At 32.2% G+C, this 26,903-nt stretch overlaps 1 protein-coding gene and 1 pseudogene across 1 annotated transcript; both read left to right on the top strand.

Annotated features, from left to right (window-relative positions):
• The first annotated feature begins 1,693 nt into the window (after nucleotides 1-1,693).
• Nucleotides 1,694-4,535, top strand: LOC120151161 (annotated as a pseudogene).
• A 931-nt stretch (nucleotides 4,536-5,466) lies between these two features.
• On the top strand, nucleotides 5,467-7,236 carry LOC120151414 (40S ribosomal protein S15-4-like). Its single transcript, XM_039163882.1, has 4 exons — nucleotides 5,467-5,529; nucleotides 5,616-5,764; nucleotides 5,865-5,922; nucleotides 6,835-7,236. The coding sequence occupies exons 1-4, from the start codon at nucleotides 5,527-5,529 to the stop codon at nucleotides 7,081-7,083; spliced, it is 459 nt and encodes a 152-aa protein (XP_039019813.1). The 5' UTR covers nucleotides 5,467-5,526; the 3' UTR covers nucleotides 7,084-7,236.
• Nucleotides 7,237-26,903: the final 19,667 nt, after the last annotated feature.

The raw sequence follows: 26,903 nt of genomic DNA, 5'->3' as shown, positions 1-26,903 counted from the left end.
GTACCTCATCATTAAAAACTTAACGGTGACATATTTTTATGAGTAAATTACATCATTCATCACTCAACTGTCTTCTCAATCCTATTTTGACACTAAAGTTTATTTTTTTATTTAATTACTTAAATTTCAAATTAGTCCTAATTTAATCACTCTGACTTTCATATATTAATTTTTTTATTTTAATTATGTATTAATAAAAAAAAGACATGTCACAAACAATTATGAATAAAATAAAGTAGAGTGATTAAAATATGAGCAATTTGAAAGTTGAATAGTTAAATTGAATTTTTTTAAACTTTAGTGACCAAAATAAAAGTGAAAAGATAACTGAGTGATTAATGATGTAATTTACCTATAAAAATGTAGTATTGTTAAGTTTATGGGCACTAAAATGAAACAAAAAGTAAATGTTAGGTATGATTTGAAACAAATGAAAGTTTATGTATTAAAACAAAACATAAGACTTTGAGTACTAAACATATAGTTTACCCTAAGGGGGCGTTTGGATTAGGTTATGTGAGATTACCGGGGGAATGAAATGTGATTCCCCTCTTTGGATTGCAAAGATTCCCATCCCACTGTAATAAGTTATTTCCAACAGTGGTATTTTGGGGCTTATTATCAGGAATGTGATCCCCTTTCTTTAGGTATTGTTGCATTCCCGGCGTTTTGGACTAAAATACCTTAAATTTCTAAAAATATCATTCTTTTGTCGTTGAATAAAAAAATTCTACGAAGGTTAAATTACAAATTTATCCTTAAACTATTTTAGATTTACAAAAAAAAGTCCATAATTAGAATTTTATATAAAGTTCAGGGGTTAAAATAAAATTTTACCATTTCATTAAACCTATTTATCTTTTCAATTTTGTAAAAAAATTATATAAATTTTATGAATTTAATTTTTTTAAAGAAAATATATAAATTAATTATAGTAGAATTCATCTTGTTAAAAAAACAAATATATAATAAGGACAATTTGATAAAATATACATTCCAAAAATCTTTTATTCCTTTAACCAAACACTATAATATTACATTCCTGTTAAACGAACCAAACACAACAATACAACATTCCCAGTAATGTGCTAGGTAATATTACATTCGATAATCCTATTCCTGTCGGTAATCTTACATTCCGTGAACCAAACACACCTAATTATTTGACCGAATTAACATTAAAAAGCATTCCTTTGGACTGAATCCAAAAAATAAAGAATCTAGAGTATTTGGCGGAAAGTAATTACATATCTTAAACTTAATCAAAAAATATTTTGAGTACTTAAACGGAAAATGTTATATTTTACGTACTTATAAAATAAACTTTTTAAGGAAGTAGAGATGTCACAATTTACAAACGATGAAATTATAGTTGATGGACTGAATCCACCAAAAGTTCATAATATAAGGACCTTCTTTAATTTTCCAAATAATACAGGAACCAGGATTTTGATCAAAAGTGTAAAGAATTATCAACACAATTATGGCTGAATGGAAATTCCATTTCCAATTTTGTGCAGTTTAATGCTTTAGAGGTTGACTTGTATTTGTCCTCAACGTGTGTATAAAGACCCCATCCCCAATTCCCATCAACCAATCAACAACCGAATCCAGAGATCTTTAAATTTTACGGAAATTTCATGTACTTGGATTTGTAATTTTCTCGGCACATTTTCCATTACTCTCAACAGATATGAATCATATTCACGGCGGTGTCAGAGCCATCATCATCCGCATCCTCGCCGCCTCTGTCATCGGAGCCGCCGCAATCACCGCCACCAATTACTGCCGTCGGAAGAGAAAATCCGTTGAAGATCATCAAAGTCTCGTCCCACTGTAGCAGAGGACAGATTCAGGTCGGCTTGAAAACCTGGAAAGATTCCCCCACTATGTTGGTATGATTTCCCACGAGATTTAGTCCAAATTCAAAAAACGAATCGGAACCCATTTTTTGAATTTAATTTTTAATCTGTTTTTTTAATATATATATATATATATCGGCAGCTAGGCAACTGAGATTTGGAGATGCAAATGAATGCCCGTAGCAGTGCAAATTGGCTGAAAACTATGTGAAGAAACCCAAAGAATTTGAGGTTAAGATGCTTGATTATTTTGCTGAAGAACCAGAAGTTGAGGTTTTGTATGTGAAGTTGATGGAGCAATTTGAGAGATGCATCCATAGTTACTTTGCTTTCCATTGGAACCAAGCTCCCAATATGATTTCTCAGGTATATATCCCAATATATACTTGTGTATTTTCGTATTTTCCAGATCGTAGATTCGAATGCAAAATCTGTGGAATAATGTGTTGAAATTTTTTTTGCTAAGATGGTGTAGTCGACGGATTATTTGTCCATTGAGACGAATGTTACAGTTTTTCATAGGTCGTCATGTTTTCCAAACGACCTATATTGGTCGCCATGTGCTCCGAACAACAATTACCTAAATTTTTTTAAGTAACAAATATTACCTACATGATAATTAGACTTTTATACGATTACCTAAATTTCCCTAAGTAACAATGATTACCTACATCGGTAATTAGGATTTTTAACTACGTTGAAATGGAGGTCGCCATATATGTCGGGCGACCTTATAGGTCGTCATGTGATCCCGACGACCAAACTGGTGAGATACCTAATTACCGATATAGGTAATGAAGCAGCTCACCACAGCTCGCCAAGAGCGCCTGACGACATATGTTCGAACTGTAGATTTCACCCTATCTCAGCAAATAATTTCAGTTAGACCTTATTTCAACGAATTTTTTTTTCAAAACTCTACAGCAGCAAATTAGCCGATTCGGATTATTATTAACATTTTCAGTTAAAAAATTCTTAAAATTAAAATAGCGAATATTTATTATATATATATATATATTTTATTTACATTATGTTTCACGAAATAGAATTACGTATTTATTAAATATTAACAAATTGCTAGAATAAATATTTATTAGAGTTATTTTCCAAAAAAAAATTATTTAATAAATAAAGAAGAATTAATTAGTGAAGTCAAAGTCTTAAAAATTTTCTAATATTTTACCAGTAGCTTTGAATTTTATTACAAATCAATTACGCAGCTTGCTAATATATATATATATATATATGACAATATATTTATATTTAAATAAATAACTAATGTAGATTTAATAAATGATTTTTTGTTAATTTGTATTGAATTTTGATTTTTTGGTTGATAGGCAAACGAGATTTGAGAGGGTGATAAAGGACTTGAAGGTGGCAAGGGTGTTCTCGACGTAGGTGGAGGAGATGAAAGCGATGAGACCTGTCTACGGCGAGGCAAAGTGTACGGACGTGATGGTGCCGGTGGCCCACAGCCAGCAGAGCCCCGTGCTGTTGCTTATAGGCGGGGGTATGGGGGCCGGCAAAGCACTGTCCTCAAGATGTTATTTTCAAAGAGTATGCCTATCTCCATCATTCCCCACTTTATGTGATCTTAAAAGATCGTATTTTATGAAAATTGAGAAGTTGATTCAATTGTATCCGCAGATCATTTTGGGCAGACGCGGCGGCGAATGCGGTGGTTGTTGAGGCGGATGCATTCAAAGAAACAGATGTAATATTCAGAGCTCTAAGCTCAAGGGGTCACCATCATGACATGCTCCCCAAATCCGAACTCGTCCATCAATCCTCCATCGAGGCCGCATCGTCACTGCTGGTGACAGCGTTGAACGAAGGCCGAGACCTGATAATGGATGGGACTCTATCGTGGGATCCCTTCGTCAAGCAGACAATCAACATGGCTCGGAATGTCCACAAGCACCGCTACCGGAAAGGGGTCGGATATAAGGTCGATGAAGATGACACCATCAACGAGAAGTATTGGGAACAGATCAACGAAGACAATGATCATCAAACACATAGGAAACCTTACAGAATCGAACTTGTCGGAGTTGTATGCGACGCATATCTAGCTGTCGTTAGAGGTATAAGGTAACAATAGTTCGATTTATATCCATCACCCGTCGATATCCCAACTCTACGAACCGTTACATCGATCGATTTCATAAAAATGTGCAGGAGAGCTATCACGGTGAAACGAGCAGTGAGTAAATTCACAGTTAAGATCCCACAAGAGGATTGCAAGTGTATTTCCAAAATATTGCCAATTTGTTGACAGTGCCAGGCTCTATTGCACTAACGCTCTTAGAGGCCCTCCAAAGGTACAGAAACCCGAAGATTAACTCGGCTTATGCATGATCTGATCCGAGATTCGAATCTCGAACATTTACGAGTTCGTTTAATCATCAATGTGTGTATGCATATGCAGTTGATAGGTTGGAAAGACGGGGATAACAAGCTGCTGATAGATCCAGATGACATCCAATGGTTGTCAAATGTGAGCAAGTTGAACCCAGAAGCAAATTGTGTGTACGAGCTTTATGAACAAGACCACAGTCCAGTAGTCATGCCTGGTTCGGTCTGGAAAGACGTTTTTTGTCCCCTAAAAGATCATCTATCCAATTGGAGCTCAAATCATATATTCAAAGAATCGAAGAACAACAATTGTGACACGAGCACCATATATGTAAGCCGGCATCGGCATCGGTATAGATTCTATGTCGATAAGATCACCGGAATGTTCAATTTTTCATTTTCTTTTATATATATAGTTGGAGACTTTTAGAAGATCGTATCTTTATCAAATACGCAAATTTTAGGGAATAGATGAGAAGTAGCAAAGCCTTCAAACTTGGTTTCAGATAAACAATCTCTCTGATAAATCTTGTGTGCTCCACTTCTTTCCCTTCATGCATGCCTTCAAATATTCTTTTTTATGCATTCAATGTTGTTATTTTCATGCGTCAGTTCACAAATATTAATGGACACTTTTTTTTAAGTTTTCATTCTCAAAGAAAATAATTGATTGTAACTCTTATTCTTTATAGGGAGAATTTTCTCTCTCAGTGTTTCATTCTAGGGTAAAACGACCTCTATTTTAGAATATTAATCACTCGTGATAAATGATTTCCATCTATGTAGGAGTCTTTTTATTCTAAAACAGAAGGTTGGAGGTGAAAATGCTAAAAGAAAGAGTCAAATTTATTATTTAATCAAACATTAGAAGTATTCTTTTTATTATGCCTAAAATATTACGTGTCTAAATCAATTTTATATAGATATCTAAAGATGGACAGAGAATCATGACCAAATAGGTTTCAACTCGAATTTATAGGATTAATTTTTTTATTAAAAAAATTTAGGTTCAGATCGATTTAGATAAAATTTATCAAATATCAAGTAGGATGAAATTTTAGTTTAGACAAAAATAATAATATATGTTTCTTTACATATTTAAAGACAATTACTATAATATCCCTCTCAAAACACAAATCTAAATTCAAACCCAATCCAAAGCCCAACATTGGAATCCAAAGATCCGATTTTAGAGTTTTCAAGTATATATAAGCAATTTTATCAAAAGCATTTCCACATCTTCCACCTCCCGGATAAAACCCTTGGCGGCGACTGCTCCAGCCTCGGAAAACCAAAGCTTTCAACCATGGTAGTTGCATTTAATTTTTCCTCCCACTTTTATATTTTTCCTTTTGACTTACTCTGTAATGTATATGTATGTGAAAAAAATAACAGGCGGATCTGGAGACGGAGGCTGCGCCGGCCGGAGTCCCAAAGAAGAGAACATTCAAGAAATTTAGTTTCCGAGGAGTTGATTTGGATTCTCTCCTTGATATGTCCACCGATGAGCTTGTCAAGCTCTTCCCTGCTCGTGCTCGTAGAAGGTAACTAACGTAATATTCAATTTTGCTTAAATTTTTATATATATATTTAAAAATATGAAATGAGTTTGTTTTTATAATTGTTGTTATTATGTGATTTTAGGTTCCAGAGGGGTCTCAAGAGAAAGCCCATGGCTTTAATCAAGAAGCTTCGCAAGGCGGTAAGCTGATCTTTACTTATTTGTTTTTTTGCCTTTTTTAATTATATTTATGGGATTTATGTTTAGATCTAATATTGATGTTGAGTTACTGTGGAGTGCTCATTTGATTTTGTTGAAAGTTGAAGCTAATGTATTTTTATGCTTTTAGGTAGATAGAATTAGAGAATTTCTTAGGGTTATTTGTTGAATGTCTTGAATTTTTCTATTGGGAATCTATGTTTGTAATAGATCTTACTAGCTGAAGTTGATCTTGCTGAAGTTGATCTTTAATTTTTTGTCTTATTTGAAGAATGTAGTCATTGTTTATTTTTAATGCTCATCTCAAGGTAAATTGCATTCACTAGCTCGATTATTTTCCAATTTACGCATTCGAATGCACATAACCTGATTTAGTCTTATTCATTGAAGTACAGTTTTCTCAGCTTATTGTAATTGTAAGTAACTACCTATTTTGCATGCGTTATAGCCATGCTGGTTAATTGTTGAATATCTCAAAGTTTTCTATAAGAAATTTATGTTTATACTAGATCTTACTAGCTGAAGTTCATATTTTTTTTTTCTTATTTGAAAATTGTTGTCGTAAATTGTTTGTTTTTAATGCTCATCTCAAAGCGTACTGCATTCACCTGATTGATTATGTTCCAAATTATGCATTTGAATGAACATTACCGAATGTAATTTTGATTCATTGAAGTACAGGTTCTTAGCTTATTGTAGTTGTAAGTAACTTCCTATTTTGCATGCTTGATAGCTGTCTCAGGTTCGTTTTTCATATATTTGAGGCTATCCTCATAGGTTATTGAATTGAAATTGTTGTTCATAGTTTTAAGCTAATATTATCTTCTATCAAACTACATTAGTGTTCGATTATTCTGTGAAAGTTGATTGTTCTACTTTGATTCATTTATTTAGAAAAGGGAAGCCCCACCCGGTGAGAAGCCAGAACCTGTTAGAACCCACCTGCGTAATATGATCATTGTACCTGAAATGATTGGAAGCATTATTGGTGTGTACAATGGCAAGACATTCAATCAAGTCGAAATCAAGCCTGAAATGATCAGCCATTATCTGGCCGAGTTCTCTATTTCATACAAGCCGGTTAAGCACGGTAGACCCGGTATTGGTGCTACCCACTCTTCCAGGTTCATTCCTCTTAAATGACATCGTTTGCTTGCAGCTTGGATACTTTTTTTAAATCTTGTATTGTATGAAGAGATATTTATGTCGATCACATTTTGATTGTTGCAACTTGGTTATTTTAATTAATGACATTATTTGCTTTCGGATAATATGTTAAAATTTGGGACTTAGTCTTGCTCATGTTGTCGGATAATATGTTGATCATCCGTAAGAAGTTTGATTGATGTGAGTTGGAACTTGGAGAAGGTAATTCACTTGGCCTGGTTTCGTTGCTGGGGTCCGATGAATCGGACTGGTGAATGAATGGTCATATAGCGAAATTGTTCCTGTATGATCTTGATTTCTCCATGTTATTTCAGATTTTTTTTGACTCGCATAAATAATTTACAAATTAATTAATTTAAATGATTTCATAAATTAAGATAACTGATTTTAATTATTTAAACTTCTTAAAAATAATTTAATTCAAATTAATTTTTAAAATGAGCAAGTAAAAATAGTTAATTGATGACTTAATTTTTCCATAAATTCTAAATATAATTTAGGGTGAATTGTACAAATGGTCACTAATATTTCAGCAAGTTTTCAATTTACCCACTGAAGTTTCAAAAGTAACAAGTTTTCAATTTACCCATCGTTAACCATTGTTATTGGAGTAAACGAAATACTAATGCGGCATGTTAGTTCGACTCTTTCGGTATTGTTTAACCTTGTGAGACTATTTGATCGGCCCTTACCCCCTCCTGTCTTTCTTCGGCTTTCATTTCTTCTTTTTTCTCTAATCTCATACTTCACAAATTCTTAGACTTTTCTATTTTTTCTTCGTCTCTAATTAAAGCTTAACTGCATAATTTTTCATTATTTTTTTCTCTCCAAATCCATCCTTCTCAATACTGGAGTCGGACACCCCATAGTTAAAGTAGGTTAAAGCTACTCACGCATAAATTTTCTTTAAACCGTAGACAACATGGGATTTGAGCAATTTCATCCAACCAACACTCTTTATCATCAATGTTTTGGATCTTATAATCATTGGACGTTTTCTCTGTATTTCTTGTATATAGCACTTTTGTATTATTTTCGTGTTCTAAGAACTAAAATGAGAGAACTCAATGCTCCAAAGAAGGTAACACAAGTCAAAATTATAAATGGCAACCTGTAACGAGTGTCAATACAAGTCAATACTTTTACAAAGGATCGTCTTAGACCTTTCTTTGCAAGATTCTTCCTTTTTAACTTACCGCCATCCATGGTTCACCTTTTTGCGGGCTTTGTTGTCTATGGTTTACAGAAAATTTATACTAGGAACTTTAATCTACTTTAGTTATGAGTGTCCGACTCGAGTATTGAAAAATATATGTTTGGATAAAAAAAATGAAGGAAAATCGTGTAGTTGAGGATATGAAGAAAAGAAAAAGTATAAGAATTTGAGAAGGATGTGATCGAAAGAAGAAGTCAAAATGGTGAGTCGAAGAAGAAGAGGTGAAGACAACTCAAAATGGTCTTACATGACCAAATGAGGTTAAAAAGTTAAATTAATGTGCCACATCAGCATTGCGTTTTTCCAATAACAAATGTTAACGCTCGAATGATCAATTTATTATAAATCAATAATATCAGTGACTAATTTTGTTATTTTTGAAACTTCAGTGGGAAAAAGAAAAGTTATTTAAACATTAGTGACTATTTATGTAGTTTACCTTATAATTTATAAATGTTGAATATATATTTTTTAAAATTAATTAAATTGATATAATATTTAGGCTTAATTATAAGATAAATGCCTAAATTATATCACTTTTCTCAAATAGGTGTCCAAACTTTTTTCCCCGAATAATCTAAGTGCCTTATGTTACAACTTTTATCGCTTTAGGTGTTCGGGTCGTAACGGCCGTTAAATTTCACCATTGAGTAACATGTCTTACATTATGATAATTTTAGAAATTTTATTTAAAATAAAAAAAATAAAATTGTATATATTTTTTTAGAAAAACCAAAAAAAATTCAAATTTTTTTAAAAAAACTACAAAACTTTGAAAATTCCAATTTTGATCTCGATCGGACCTTCATCAAAACCTCCACCCTACAACAAGTCAAACCCGACTATAAAATCCACGTCTCCAATGAAGAAAATGAAAAAGTCATGATCCAAAATCGCATCTCTGTCTAATCCAAACCCCCAAATTCGCGACACATAGACGATAAAACGACACGCACAATGACACGAGAGATAATGGTCGACTAGAAAGATGACAAAGGTGACGACAATGACAGTGGCCATAGTCGACAAGGGAGGTTAAGGTTAGGGTTGTAGTTAGAGATTTGAGATTTTTAGGGATTTGAGACTTTTTTTTTAATTTTAGAAAAAAAGTTTTTTTAATAAATACAATATTAAAAAAATTCAAAATTGTTAGAACGCGATACATGTCACTTAACAGAACTTTCAACTTACGTCCTAGGCAACGAAAATGGTAATATTTGTAACATTAGACATTTATATGATTTAGAAAAAATTAGACACCTATTTAGGAAAAGTTGTATATTTTGAGTACTTATTTTATAATTAAGCCTATTTTTTTGATTAAAAGTTCAACTTATTAATATATAATCAAAATCATATAAAATCAATAAAAAATATCAATTTTGTAACACCCTAAACTAGTACGACACACAGTCGACTGATTAGAATGTCACACGGAACCATTTGAGTGTCTAACCCAATTTTTTTCTTAATTTCTTAATTAAAAATGACCTTTTTAAAACCATTTCAATAAGACATTCATCCATAAAGTATAAATAAAGTTTTTACATTGGGGAGCTCCCAAAATAAATATATAAAAAATATACAAACCAACTTTTCAAATAAAGTTACAACTCAAATATACAAACAAGGTCTATAAATATACATACCCTCTAAAGAAATACCCGAGACGTACTTTGCTCTAAACTAGGTCTAGATCTCGGCTGCTCAAAAGGTTCTTCGAATGCTCCACTTACTGATCTGCGTAAGGAAACAATTTTCAAACACTGAGCTCACTGGCCCAATGCCACGCTAACAACTAAACCATACTAAATGTGTTCATCAAATGCTCAAGCTATCAAGTATAATGCAATAGTATACTCACTCTCTACTCTATGGTAAACATCATTGTGCGATTGAGGGTTCTGTATCTCGGAGCTCATGCATCCCTCTAGTCTATTGAGGATGAGGCTCGAAATCTCTACATTGAACACAATACCCTTGACTAACCCACCCCTCACAAGTGTTGGGCCTTGGCCCTAGTTAGTCAATCTAAAGTGCCTTGCACACTACGTAAGGATATCCAGACTGATTAGATTTCTCGATACTAGTATCAATTACTAAAATGACTCGAATGTTCTGATCGTTTCCCGAGTATTCAACCAAGGGTAGTTTTATGTTACCCTAATTTATCTCATTTCTAATGTACTTAAGCAATATTATTGATATTAATTGAAGTCTTATTTGTGAGTAAATATTAGGTTCTTGGGAAACCTCCTTACTACTTAAAGTCTCATAAAATAATACTCCCAAAAATGCACTATGGTATCGATAGTAACCTCTTAGTATCGATACTGCCCCTTTAGTAACGATACTCATTTAAGGGTATCGATACTCCACTGATGATTTATATCGAAAGTAAAGGAGTAGTATTGATACTTACTCCTATGGGAAGTATCGATACTCTACCCTTGGTATCGATACTCACTAGAGTACTGATACCAAAATTGAACACTGGAAAAATGGTTTTGATACCCACCTAGCTATTATCGAATCAGGACCCTGGGTATCGATACTCTTATAATGAATATCGATACTCCCCTAAAAATACCCTTATTTATGTATCTCATAAGAACAATATCGTTATTGTTCTTGCAGTATTGATACTCACCCTTGAAAATACCCTATTTGGGCATAAATTGGCTATTTAACTCACACAAATTGTCCTATTGAGGTTCTCAAACATTAATTAAGTCTTATGTGATAATAAAAGATCATAAATAAGGTTTTGAAACATGCTAAAACACTAATACATGGAATATACCATGAAAATTTACTCAACATGCTTCAACCTCAACTCTAAAGCTAGAATGCATTTCTAATGACCCATAAATGATATGAAGAAGTTGTGAATGTGTTAACTGTCCTAGTTGCTAAAATCTCTCCCGAAATCAACCAATGGTTAATTTCTCCTTTCCTCTAGCTGCAGAGCTTCCCCCACTTCTTTATCTCATTTAAAGCAAGAAAAATGAGTTATTAACTTATCTAGGGGTTTAGATTAGAGTTAAGAACACTCTATAAGACTTAAATATACTACAAATGAGCTTGAATCTCATGGTTATCTTAACCCTTTGTAAAACCCATTTTTAAAACTATAACCCAAGTTTGAGATTAAAGGCTTGAATGGAAGCTTAAATGTAACACCCTAAAAATCGGGTTAGTAGTTTCGAATATTGTCGTTAGGCTTAGAGTGTTTAAATAAGTTCAATCCAATCATTTGGATTTAAGGTGAGAGGATTTGTTCTTGTAAGAAGCCCATAAAGGAATAAAAATGGTGTTTTTGATTTGGTCTTAAAAGAGGAAGAACCAAGGGAGTAATTAGACCCTTGTTTGAAAATAAGGCTCATTTTCATTTATGTTGCAAATGTATATGGGGTAGAGAAAGCTGACACTCTTCTCTAATTTTTCTTCACCTTTTGTCTTCTTTTTCTTCTTCACCATTGCTTTCTTCTACCTATCTTGAGAATCAAAGGTGAGAACTTTATAGTTCTACAAAACTATTCAAAATTTAAGAAGGTAATAGAGGTAATTTACTCCTTTAGAACTTCAATTCAAACCCAAAATCATGAGGGTTAGCTATGGTACCAGAATATAGGTTTTAGAGATATTTTAGTTTGAAGGCTTGAGAGTCTCTCTAGATTGTTCCGAAGTGTTTAGAAACTTGTTTCTAAACACTTAGAGCTTAAAAATGAGATTTTAATCCATTTGTTTGCTTTGGTTGGTGAAAGAGCTTGGTGAGTGTTCAAAATCCAAGAACAAAGATAAGTTTGTGCTTGGGTGATTCTTGGAGCCTTTCTTCATCAACTAGAGCTAAGGTAACACATGAATAAACCCCCTTTACCATATATAGATCAAAAACCATTGTTTGCTTGCTTGTTGGATTTATGTGCTTAAAATGGATTTGATGGTAATATGCATATGTGGTGTTTTTCTTGTGTTTAAATGGCTTATTTTGGTGTTAATAAATCCCATAAGACTTAAGAAACACTTGGTAGCCTTTAAGGGGCTTGTGAAGGGCCTTAGGATGTCTTTTACATGCCTAAATATGGTATTTAGGTTCGTCAGTATCGGTACTGTACTGATACTGTTCTTCGTATAAGGCAAAAATAAAATAAATTTGAGGGTGAGTATCGATACCCCTTCAAAGAGCATCGATACTCGGGGTCCAGTATCGAGACTCAAGGGGTGGTATCGATACCATTGACAATTTAAGGATTCCAAAAAGCTATTTTGGTACCAATAATCATGGGAGTATCGATACCAGGGGTGGGTATTGATACTCTCCATCGGGGTATCGATATTGTAAATTAAATTAAACATCGAAGCTAAATTTGGTATCGATACTAAGGTCAATATTGATACCGTAAGGCCAATATTGATACTGATAGGTTGAGTATCGATATTGAAGTCCTACTTTAGGCAGCAAAGTTGGCTAACTTTGTAAGCTTAAAAAAGGGGTTATAAGGATATCGAGGGTTCTTAAATAAGACTACAAGTGAGAATAATATTCGAAAACCTTATGAACAACAACACTAAATTATGTGGCATAAAACTAGCCTTTGTTTGACACTCAGGAAATAACCAGGACACCCAAGGTACTTGAGCGTAAGTATGTACTATTCGAATGTGTGAGTAGAGATATCCAAATTCTCTTTCCTAGTGTTATGACACTTTTGTATCAATGTGATTGCACTTTTGTATCAGTGCCGAGGCATTTTAGTATTAGTGCTAAGGCATTTTTATGATTGTGTGGCAAGCCATATTATGCTGGTATAATGTATTGTTATGTTATGATCTATGCTTATTGCATTTCGTTACGACATGACTTGACTTGCTAAGAATTCATAGTTAATGGATGTATGTAGTATAGTGGAGTCATTTTTGTGGCACTGAGCTCGTAGCTTAGTGTTCGAAATTGTTTTCGTTCACAGGTTAGTAGGTGCGGGAGTTGGGAGCTTATCTCCAATTAGAACTATTTTAGATATCAACAGCTGCAAAGTATGTGTTGATTTTCTTAGTGGACATATACTTCATAAACCCTTTTGTATTCGATTCAACTTTGGATAACTGTATTTTTTATATTTATTTTGGGAGCTCCCCAGTTTATAAACTTAACTACTATGATCTTATTTTGTTTTAAATGCAATGAATTATATTTTGGAGAAAGGAAATGTTTTAAGAAAAAAATGGGTTACCCACTTCGGTAGTCCCGTATAATGTCCAAACCCACCGGGTTTTGTTTAAATCGAATTTGGGTGTTACATTTAGAGGTATCAGAGCATCAAGTTCAGTCGTTATTATGACCTGTGGGTTTGAGTTAATATGAGTTGGTGATGTACATGCCACTAGCATATCAATATACTTGGTTATCTAGAATGACAATAATAACTCAATAGAGGGTCATGATGAGAGCCACGACTCACTCACTAGAGATACTGGCGATGATTATGTTTCAGACTCCAGGGAGATGGGTATCCCGGAGGATGCATGTATTAATGAGGCTACATTCTTTAGGGACCTCACGGCTGCCTTAAGAATATTGTGTGAGCTATTCTGAGAGCACATGTCGCACCTACTATACCTGCTCCACCACCCGTAGCACCCCAAGAGTCACCTGTAGAGTGAATCTGACGCTATAAGACCACTGGCTTCTATGACACCAGTGATGATGACCATGTAGCTGCCGACCAGTGGCTCCATGAGACTGTAACACCCATTTCCCGTATACATCCCTATACACTAGTCATAGATGTCACATGACTTTTAAAATATTTTCTTACTTGAAAACCAGTAAAATTTTGTTTCTTTAAATAAATGATTTAATAATATAGTTTATAAAATGTTCTTTAACTACTAATATATAAAATAACGTTTAAAAATCCATCAAACAGTAATTTAAGTCAAACGTAATATAATACTACAACCAAATACCAAGTATCTTATCAAAGCATCACAACTAAGGGTGTTCAGATCCAATCCGATCTAAAAAAATAACCGAAAACCGATCCAAAAAACCGATAACCGAAAAAACCAAAACCGATTTAGTGTGTTTGGTTTTTTTAAAAACCGATCAGTTCGGTTTCAGTTTGAAAATCCGGAACCGATCCGAACCGATAGTCTCTTACAATGAATGGAATATTCTTGTTGTTTTCCTTAATATTAATGTGACTATAACTTGAAACAAGAACCGACATGGAAGAACAAGTAAAACAAAATAAGAACAACATATTCCTGCCGCAATAGCGGTGGTGTAATGGCGTTCAAGGCCACTTCGTTAATAGCCAAAAAGTTCCTTTTGGTTTTACCCCTAAATATGGATGCTTATGGCTTGGGTTGCTGTTCTGGAATGCTTTGAATTTGAACAATTGCATAACTTTTATTAGTGTATTTGGGGTTTAGAATTTGAACAATGTGCTGGCAGTTTTGTTGCTTTGAATTATTTTGAAAAATTAGAATCCAAAAATCGCACAAATCTAAACCAAATCAAGCCGAACTTAATTGGATCGAATCAGATCATAGTTTTTAGAAGCATCCAAACCAATCCAAACCACAAACATTTATACTTTCGGATCAGATGAATTTTTAACTAAAAACCGATCCAAACCGACCGTGAACACCCCTAATCACAACATATCTAAGTGCATGCAACTAATAATATCAATATAAACATCTAGAGATATCATACTGTTATTGATGAGGCAACCCTTGATTTACGATGTTAGCTGCACTCCTACTCTGATTGTACACTATTACTTACACGTAAATATCATCACATGCCAAGTATTCACTTAGTGAAGCATAATAATATAAATGAATCATAACCAAAACATAAGTATGTCATAAAAGATCAAAATATGAATTTAATCGTATAAATCATAATAATACATAAAATTGACTTAGTAAACCAAGTTTATTTGTGAAACAATATTTAGTATGCCCAACATACCTATCAATAAGTATTTTCCAAAATATCCATTTATTGCCCAATGTATGTCGAATGAGAATGCAAGGTATATGAGTTGCACATAAGTGTTAAATAAAAACATAGGTTATGTAGTGACAACAACAATATACTAATATAAAGAAATGGTAATTAACAAACTCATTATGAATACCATGGATGCACACATAATGTTGAAAGCACACAAAGTACTGATACGAAAATGCAACATATGCATTAAACAAAATCGATCGATAACCATCATACACAAAGTATGTCGAAATGCACCTACGACTCTCAATGCACATATAATAGGCCTTTAAATCAAATTTGCAGATTAAACATTTATTCTAAAACATCGATAGTTATTAAAATAATATAAAAGTTCATCCATCTATTTAGGGCAGTTCATACCCTAAAATTATTCGTAAAATCATTTTCATAAACTTTATGAAAATATTTAAAAATACGATAAATCATGCTTTTATAAAAATATATCCAAGGTTAAGGCAAGTCATCCTCATATCATATAAGTACATAATAAATGCACTCACCTGGTATGCCTTACTATCGAAATCCTATTATTCTTGAACTTTTTTCTTGCCTTTCGCTTTGCTCGTATCACGAATTTGATCACGATCTACACAAGCATACATAATCACACATACAATTATAAAATACAATGTTAGTATCCTTACTAACATTTATACAAAATAATAATACTCAAAAGTACTATTATTTTTGAATTCTTTTAAAATTCATCTTAACTTTTTCTTTTTATTCATAATGGGTCCTTGTCATAAATTCTTCAATCCAAGCCCAATTAAGCCTAATAAAATTACAACATTTAATTTCCACCTCAATACCTCAACAATACCATATTAACCACTTAAGTCACTAACTTCTTCAATGTTTACCATTTAGCAATCAAACTTTGTTAACTTTCCAAAATAGCTAAATTTCACATTCTAAATTTAATTTCAGCCCTTAAAAAGTAATTTCCTAGAATTTAAATCAATTATTGAGTAATTACACAGTCATCCCATAACTTTTCAAAATTGTCGAATAGGTCCCTCAACTTTTAAAAAATTACAAAATGACCCAAAATTTTTTATAAGGCTTTTAGAACCTTCCAAATATCATTTCTAATCCATGGGATTTTTCCACAAAATTTCCTAACTTATTTTCTCATGGCCAAATGCTTTAGGGGGTGTAAATCTCATGATTTTCACTTGATTCAAGCATGAAACCAACCTCTATTCAACATTTAAAGACCTCTAAAATCAAACCCCTAAATTACTTTCATAAAAAATACACCTTTCCCCAAAAGCTAAGGTTATGCCGAATTCAACATAGGCTTATATAGCCATGTACAAGTGATTTTAATCAACAATCATGCTTGTATATGATTCTACAATCTCAAAAACATCAAAATCGTTCATCAATTTCATAAACCCTAATGTGAACCCTAAAATAGGGAATCTTTAAACACAAGCAATATTAGCATGCAATATTGGTACCAAATGATATCGTTTTTCGAATAGAATAATTTTCTATTTCACGGCATGATCCAAAATCCAAAGAAAATTGCTCAAAAATGAAAAATAAAATTTCTCTTACCTTGTTCATGGGGAGCACGAATGGAGCTGAAAAATGACCTAAGTTTCATGAAATTTGCATGTAATTTCATGTTAATTTAGCCTTTATTTAAGCTTAAATGAATAAAATATTCATTTAATGAAAAAAATGTCCATTTTGCCATTAATGAAACTTGATAATTACTATCCAACCAAGCCACATCAACCTTATCATCTTTCAAAGGTCAAAGATGAACAAATTATTTTACCCTTTTCCAATTTTACTAAGTAACTTTCCAAAAATTATAATCTTGCCCCTTTGATCCAATGATCCAAATTAAACATGGAAATAAATCTTCAAATCCATTGATCCATATTATTTTCCATCATTTTAACATTTGTAACTAATATTTTTAAGCCTAATTTATCATCCTTTAATTTTTCCCGAAATTTCTATTCGATCTAATTCACCGATTTTTTACCAAACTTTAACCCTTTCTCAGATCAAGAATATGATTTCGATAAAACCCACTCTCATGAGTAAACTATCTATTTATGGAATGAGAATTATTTTTGGGAAAATTACCATTTAGGTCTCTAAACTTTTCTAACTTTTATACTTTAGCCGCTAAACTTTCAAAAGTTACATTTTGGACACTAACCAAAATTTGGGGTATTAAAATCTCCCCCTTAAGAAAAATTAGTCCTTAAATTTTAGTACGTACCTGATGTGAAGAGGTGTAAATACTGTCTTTTCATGTCCTCTTCTCTTTCCCCGGTCGCTTACTCAACTTGATGATTCTGCCAAAGAACTTTGACCAAAGAAATCGTCTTTTTATGAAGTTCTTTGACTTATCAAGACAAAATTTCAATCGGTTCCATCTCTATATCCTCTTGTGTGATAATGTACGACAGAGCTGATTGATACTTCCTGAGCATCGACACATGAAAAACATTATGAATATTGTCTATTTCGGAAGACAATGTTAACTGATAAGCCATTGGTTTGACCCTCTTCAAAATCTCATAAGGTTCAATAAATCTCGGACTCCTTTGAGTCCAAACCACAATACTTTTTTCCAAGGTGGTACCTTGAGAAATACCTTATCACCACTTGATATTCAATCTCTTTTCTCTTTAGGTCAACATAAGAATTTTGTCGATCATAAGCTATCTTACGATTATCTTAGATAACTTTCACTTTATCTTCCATTTCTTTCATCAAGTCAAGGTCAACGAGATATCGATCTTTTAGGTCGAACTAATTTAATGGTGTTCGACACTTCCTCCCATATAAGGCTTTATACGGAGCCATCTTGATACTCAATTGATAGCTGTTATTGTAGGTAAATTCCTCTAAAGAAGCATATCTTTCCAATGATTCTTTGAATTAAATCACATATGCCCTTAGCATATCTCCAATATCTGAATAGTCCGCAATGACTGACCATCTGTCTGCGGATGAAAAACGTCCAGAAATTCAATCGAGTACCCAAGTCCTTGTGCAAAGAATTCCAGAATCTCGAAGTAAACCTTAGATCTCTACCTGATACAATTGACATGGCACTCTATGTATTTGATCTATCTATTTTATCCATAACTCAACATATTTATCCATCGAATAATCTCTTCGTACTAGAATAAAGCCAACCGTCTTGGTTAATCTATCAACAATCACCCAAATTGAGTATTTCTTACTGGGTGTCAAAGGTATCCCTGTAACAAAGTCCATAGTGACTCGTTCCCACTTTTATTCAAGAATCAATATCAGTTGTAGCAATCCAGAAGGCACTTGATGGTTAGTTTTCACTTATTGGCATATCAGACACTATGCCACAATTTTTTATGATAACTCCTTTCATACCAAGCCACCTATATCGACTCTTTATGTCCTGATATATCTTATTCCACCTGGATTCATAGTCAATGGACTACAATGCCTAAACAATAATATCTTTCTTTAGTTCTTCATAGTCGCGAATACAAAGTCTCCCATGATAGTACATACATCTGTCGAACCTAACCTCAAAGTCCTTAATCTCACCATTTTCTTCTACTTGCGCAATTCTTACCAAGAACTTTTAGTCTTTCATTTGTAATTCTTTTATCCAATCTAAAATCACCATCTTTAACTTTAACTCAACAATCAAGGCGCCGTCTTCCTTTAAATTCAAACGCAAATCCAAAGCTCTCAAGGCTGTAAAAGTCTTTCGGTTAAGTGCATCAACCACCATATTAGCCTTCTTGAATGATAGTCAAAGATCACATCATAATCCTTTAAATCTCTATCCATCTTCTCTGTCTCAAGTTCAACACTTTTTAAGTCAACAAGTATTTTAGGGTTTTATGATCCGTATAAATATAGCACCATTCACCATACAGATAATGACTTCAAACCTTTGAAGCAAACATGACCACTATAAACTCTAAATCATGCGTCAGGCAATTCCTCTTGTGAGTCTTTAACATCCTTGAGGCATATGCCACAACTTTACCTTATTACATAAGCACATATCTTAAACTGTTATGAGATACATCACTAAAAACCATAAAATCTTTACCCGACTCAGGTTGTAGCCTTTATTAAAACCTTCTTTAGAGTTTTAAAACTCTCTTGGCACTTTTCCTTCGAAACAAAAGGCATATATTTCCTTAAAAGCTTTGTTAGCAGTAACGTTGTCATAAAAAAGTTGTTCATGAACCTTCGATAGTAATCAGAAAGTCACAAGAAACCTTAAACTTCTAAAATATTCTTTGAGGGTTTCTAATCCACTATAGTATGAATTTTCTTTGGGTCTACCATTATGTCATCTGTCGAAACAACATGACTAATAAAAGCAACTTCTGTCAACCATAATTCACATTTCGACAGCTTACATTCAACCATTTCTCTCAAAGAGCCACCAAAATTTTATTCAAATAAAGCTGAAACACTCGATTAATCACATCTATAAATGTTGTAAGAGAATTAGTCAAACTGAATGGCATCACCTCATCTTTGATATTCAATTGATGGTATCTAGATCGAAGATCAATCTTAGAGAACACTACTGCACCTTCCAATTGATCATACATACCATCAATCCTCAAAAGTAGACACTTATTTTTATTGTCACTTTATTCAACTTTCAATAATCTATGCATAACCGTATAAATTCATCTTTCTTTTCGCCAACAGCACAAGTACCCCCAAGATGAAACACTGGGTCTGATAAATCCTCAATCAAGCAACTCCTGTAATTGGGCCTTTAATTCTGTTAGCTCAGTTGGGGCCATTCGATATGAAGCCATAGAAATAGGTTCAATACCCGGATAAACGTCTATATTGAATTCCACCTCACGGTTTGAAGGTAACCCAGGTAATTCATCTGAAAAGACATATGGAAATTCTCGAACTATGGGAATATCATACAATCTTAATTCAGATACTTGAGTATCTATGACATTAGTTAGAAAAGCTATACATCCTTATGAAATTATTTTCTTCGCAATCATTACCGATATTGGATGGTGATTTTACTTTTTCACAGATCACTATAATTTCCAAATCCTCCACATCTTTATAAAATAATCGCTTCTTGCGACAATCAAAGTATCCATAATGCGGAGACAACCAACCCATGCCTAGTATGATCTTAAAATCATCAAATGAAAATTCTATCAGATTCACCGAGAACATAGCCCCTTGAATCTTTATCGGACATTTACTACATGTCCAACTCACACTTGTACCATGACCCATAGGGTTTACCTCTATCATATCACTTGAGATCAAGTCGAATATAATACCTCTATTTTAAAATTCCTTATTTTATTCTTGAGGTAATCTGTATAACTTTTTTGGATCAATTGAAAATATTCTCGAGCAGTTGAAACATTTTCCATCTCAAATATGAAAGCCTAACTATCCACATCATTTAATAGAAAGACTTGAAAACTTTGTAGCAATAACTTCATAGCAGTTAATGCTAAAATCACACTAGTAAACAAATTTACTCTTTTTCCTAGCACTATAAACTCGAAACTTGTACAGTTCTCATAAATCAACCATAGTCTAAGCGATAATTCATTGTAGCATGGAAGTGGTAGACAATCCATTCCACCAATTTACCTTCTCAAGGTAACTCTATCAAGTCCATAAAAATTAACATCTAGTCTCATTCAAACTCATTTTAAAACCTTTAAATGATAATAATTATCATCTGATTCACTAATAACTCATCTTTCTTTAAACTTTTAGCGGACAACTTACTTACCGCTTACTTATTTTCTCTAACTCAAATCAACATTTCTTTAAGCAACTTAATGTTTAACTTAAATATTCCTCAATTATTTAAGCATACCTGTAAAAATCTCAGAGTCATCAATAGATTCAATAATCTCCTCTGGATCCTCATCTGATTTAACTTCTCTTGTAATCCATTTAAACTTTTTAGTGGACTCCTCTAATGCATTAACTTCATTAAATGTTGGGGTATTTCTTTCACAGAATGGAGGAAAATCCCTTACATCTCCAACTCTTTAAGGTGTACTACTGAAGCAATGTCGAATCATTTTGGGTCAATTTCAATCTTGACCTTCCTTTCAACATTATCAATTTTCTTACCTTTATCCTTAATTCATGACATTTAACACACACATAACAACAACTTAAGTTAGTGAGGAGTGGCATCAATCATATCACATTGACACCATATCAATAACTTTGACATCCAAGTGGCATGTACACACTTTTTACATAAAATTCACTCATTTTCAGCCAATAATCAACTAAACCTGTAGCTCTGATACCAATAATATAACACCCATTTCTCGTATATGTAATACCCCAAAAATTTAGATAATGACCAAAATGCAAATTTTGAAAGTTTGATGATCAAAGTATAAAACTTGGAAAATTATAGGGAATTAAGTGAGAAATTTCCTAAAAAGAATTTTATTCTATAAATAGATAGCTTACTCTTGAGAGTGTGGTTTTATAGAGATCATATTTTTGGATTTGGAATTTAGTAAAGAAAAGTTAGAAATGGTTAAAGCATATAAGGAATTGGTAATTCGGATCGAATTGGAGTTTTACAAAAATTTTAAGGATGTTATTAAATGGTTGGAAATATTATTATAATATTTTGGATTAGAAAAATTTGGTTTGGAAATGTGAAAATTTTCAGATTTAACTGAAATAGTGGAATTTAGTGACTAAAACGCAAGATTTGAAAAATTCAGGGGAAATTTCAGAAATGAAAGTCAAAATAATTCAACTTTGACTTTGAAATATGATAAGGATGAGTTTTCATGGTTTTATGGTGAATAAGAATATTCATTAAGGGTGATTTGGTCTTATCCCAAGTAAATGAATATTATATTCATTTATAATGGAATATAATGTAAATTAAGATGAGATGTTCCCCACATTTCAACGAAATTTGCTCATCTTCTTCTCGAAACCTGCGTGGGTTTTCTCCTAAGGTAAGAGAAAGCTTAAATTCAATTTTCAAGCAATTTCCTTAGGATTTTGAGTATGCTGAAAATAGAAAATTATTATATGCAAAAAACGCTATCATTTGGTACCAATATTGCATGATAATATTGTTAGTGTTTTCATCTTGAGTAGATGAAGGAGATGTTGATTTCTTGTGTTTTATGGGTTATGAAGAGTTAAGTGATTTTAAAGAATTGGTTGTAAGAATTGATGAAGAACCTAAGGACGAGGTTAAAGAAAATAGTTTATATTTTGAAATTAGTAGTGGGTTTGAAAATTAACCATAAATTATATAAAAATAATTTGGAGGTTATTTTTATATATGTGTTTATATATCGATCTAGTTTTGTTTAAAACAAACAGGTATCAATTTCAAGGTGTATACAAAAAGATATGAATTTTTAACTAAGGAAAGGTCAGAAAAAAATCGGACAGCAGATTCTGCAAAACAGATTTTGTTGGTCAACTTTGAAAATTCACCATAAATTGTACATAATGAATTAAAATGAGTTCTTTATATGGATAGATTCGTATTCGAGTCTAGTTTTTAACAGAATAAACCGAATTAAATTCCAGTGTATATATCAATACATAATACTGATTTTTTAAAGGTAGTGCGATTTGTCTGAATATGAAAAATTGATGGGTTGTTGTGTAAGTGTTGTATAATTGATATGCTATGCTGGAAAATGTTGTTTTGGAATTGAAATGAGTGTTAGATGTAAAAAATGACTATTTTGGAAGTTTGAAAAGGTTTGTGATTTAAGTACAACATTTGTATAGTTGGGGTACTTAAATGTAATTATGTTTTTGTAAAAGCATTTGAATGGAAATAATTTCAATGCTGGAATTATTGGTATTAAGAATTTAAGTGGTAAAATGTTGAAGGACCATTTTGAGTAAATTGGAAAAGTTGGTTTCAATATTAAAAAGAATTAATAAGTGTTAAAGTAATTGGTGGTGAATAGTTTGAAGTATGATTATGGAATTTATTTTGGAAATATATTTATGTTAGTACAATACTAACATATATATATAGGTATGAATCTATATTTTGTACATATCGTGATTTATTCGGTGTTCAAAGCGATTCGAGTATAAAAGAAAAGTGTTATTGTGGACAATACTGAGGCAAATATTTTGAAAGATATAAAGTGTCAAGGTGAGTGCAATACATGCATGAAATTATACATGGATGTTTTATACATCATCAGGAAGACTTGCGATAAGTCGACCTTGTTTATGTTGACATGATATTTATATCATTTATCATATATTTGACTTATTTTAAAAATGTCAAAGGTTGAAAATAAAATGCATTGATCTCTGATTGTTGCATATGATGTTTATCATGAACATATATGATTTTTATCATGAATGTTATTTCGGGTATGAACTGCCCAATGTTAAATATTGATAATATACTTTCCCATGGATGGATCAAATAAAAATAGACTATATGCCCAAGTAAGTCATTGAGGAATAGGGTATAGTTGGCATTCCATAGAGTATAGCAGCTGCATGTTTATAGTACACTTCGGTGTATATGGTGGGCACGACCTTATGTGTAGCACTACGGTGCCAATATTACTCAATACCCAAGGTCCTCAGGGTTGTATAATGGGCTATTGTCTATGGTATATGCTTATGGAATAATGGCAAGTATATTGATAAAATAAGCTTACGAGCTTATGGAAATAAAGGTAAGTATATTGGTAAAAATAAGCTTACGAGCTTATGGAATAAATGGTAAGTATATTGATAAAATAAGCTTACGAAGCTTATGGAACAAATGGTAAGTATATTGGTAAAATAAGCTTACGAGCTTATGGATTAAATGGTAAGTATATTGATAAAATATTGATATGAAAATAACATGATTTTATGGCATTGAATTTGTCATTGAAATTCATGCATGAATTGTATTGCACTGTATATTGTTTTAATTGTCTCACTAAGTTTATACTTAGCGTGTGATGATTGTCACATGTAGGTAAAATGCAAGTAGTGGATTAAAGAGTTCAAAGTGGAATCAAGCATTGGGGAGTATATTTCAATATCAGTAAGACATCCTATGATGGAATTTGACTTAGATAGTCACATGTAATTTGATAATGTTTAATTTGTTTTGTTGAATTAATTTGGAAACAAATTGGTAAATTGATACTGATGAAAGGTTAATTTTTATGAGTTTTATATGTAATTTTCGGAAGTTACTGTAGCAGTAATGTAGTAGTAAATTGTAATGAACAATAACCACGTTTAACAAAAAAATCCAGAATACTTTGAGGGAACCGATTCCCTGCTATAGGTACCGATACCCTGCTATAGGTACAGATACCCTCACTGTTCACTGTTCACGGTACTATTCATAAAAAATCTTTTGAATTAAATTTGCTATAACAAAACATAATTTTTATGATATGATATTTTTAGAATATCATGTACTATTTTAAGAAAATAAATTTTAAATCACTTTTGGATTGAAAATGGTTTTACAAATTCGAGTGACATCTATAATCTGTATAGGTATAATTATACGAGTTATGGGTGTTACATTATACTTCCCCATACACGAGTCACAGAAGTCCAATGACTTTTAAAACATTTTCGTACTTGAAAATAATAAAATTTTGTTTCTTTAAATAAATGATTTAATAATATAGTTTATAAAACATTCTTCAACTACTAATTTATAAAATAACATTTAAAAATCCATCAAACAGTAGTTTAAGTCAAATGTAATATAATAATACAACCAAATACCAAGTATCTTATCAGAACATCACAACATATCTAAGTACATGCTAACTAGTAATATCAAAATAAACATCTAGAGATGTCATACTGGTACTGAAGAGGTAATCCTTGATTTACGTGTCACCTGTGCTCCATACTCTGATTGTATGCTATTATCTACGCGTGAAAATTATCACACGTTAAGTATTCACTTAATGAGGCATAATAATATAAATGAGGCGTAACCAAAACATAAGTATGTCATAAAAGATCAAAATACAAATTTAATCATATAAATCATAATAATACATAAAATTAGCTTGGTAAACCAAGTTTCTTTGCGAAACAATATTTAGTATGTCCGACATACATATCAATCAATATTTTCCAAAATATCCATTTATTGCCCAATGTATGTCAAATGAGAATGCAAGGTACATGAGTTGCACATAAGTGCTAAACGAAAGCATATGTTCTGTAGTGACAACAACCCTATACTAATATAACGAAATGGTAATTCACAAACTCATTATGAATACCAAGCATGCACACATAGTGCCGAAAGCACACAAAGTACTGCTATGAAAATGCAACATATGCATTAAACAAAATCGATCGATAACCATCATACACAAAGTATGTCAAAATTCACCTACGACTCTCAATGTACATACAATATGCCTTTAAATCAAATTCGCAGATTAAACATTTATTCTGAAGCATTAAAAGTTCATCCATCTATTTTAGGGCAGTTTATACCCTAAAATTATTATTTTCATAAACTTTATGAAAATATTTCAAAATACGGTAAATCATGCTTTTATAAAAATATTCGAGGTCAACTCTTCGCAAGTCGTTCTCATATCATATAAGTACATAATAAATGCATTCACTTAGTATGCCTTAATATTATGGCTTACTATCGAAATCCAATTATTCTTGAACCTTTTTTTCTTGCCTTTCGCTTTGCTCGTATCACGAATTTGATCACGATCTACACAAGCATCCATAATCACACATACAATTATAAAATACAATGTTAGTATCCTTACTAAAATTTATACAAAATAATAATACGTAAAAGTACTATTATTTTCGAATTGTTTTAAAATTCATCTTAACTTTTCCTTTTTATTCATAATGGGCCCTTGTAATAAATTCTTTAATCCATGCCCAATTAAGCCAAATAAATTCCATCATTTAATTTTCATGTCAATACCTCAACAATGACATATTAACCACTTATGTCACTAACTTCCTCAATGTTTACCATTTAGCACTTAAACTTTGTCAACATTCCAAAAAGGCTAAATTTCACATTATAAATTCAAATTCAGCACTCAAACAATAATTTCTAGTAATTTATATCCATTATTGAGTAATTACCCAATCAACTCAAAACTTTTCAAAATTATCGAATAGATCCCTCAACTTTTGAAAAATTACAAAATGACCTATTTTTTTTTCTAAGGTTGTAGAATATTCCAAATATCATTTCTAATATATGGAAATTTTCCACAATTTTCTCAACTTATTTCCTCATGTTCGAATGCTTTAGGGGTGTAAATCTCTTGATTTTCACTTGATTCAAGTATAAAACCAACCTCTATTCAACATTTTAAGACCTCTAAAATCAAACCCCTATATTAATTTTATCAAAATACATCGTTCCTCAAAAGATAGGGTTTAACTGAATTCAACACAGGCTTATATAGCCATGCACAAGTGATTTTAATCAACAATCATACTTGTATATGGTTCTACAACCTTAAAAACATCAAAATCCTTCATCAATTTCATAAACCT

Source organism: Hibiscus syriacus, unplaced genomic scaffold, assembly GCF_006381635.1.
Source record: "Hibiscus syriacus cultivar Baekdansim isolate YM2019G1 unplaced genomic scaffold, ASM638163v2 tig00002799_pilon, whole genome shotgun sequence".
NCBI classification, from domain to species: domain Eukaryota; kingdom Viridiplantae; phylum Streptophyta; class Magnoliopsida; order Malvales; family Malvaceae; genus Hibiscus; species Hibiscus syriacus.
The sequence above is the reverse complement of the archived record's forward strand: the minus strand, read 5'-3'. Positions and strand labels throughout refer to the sequence as shown.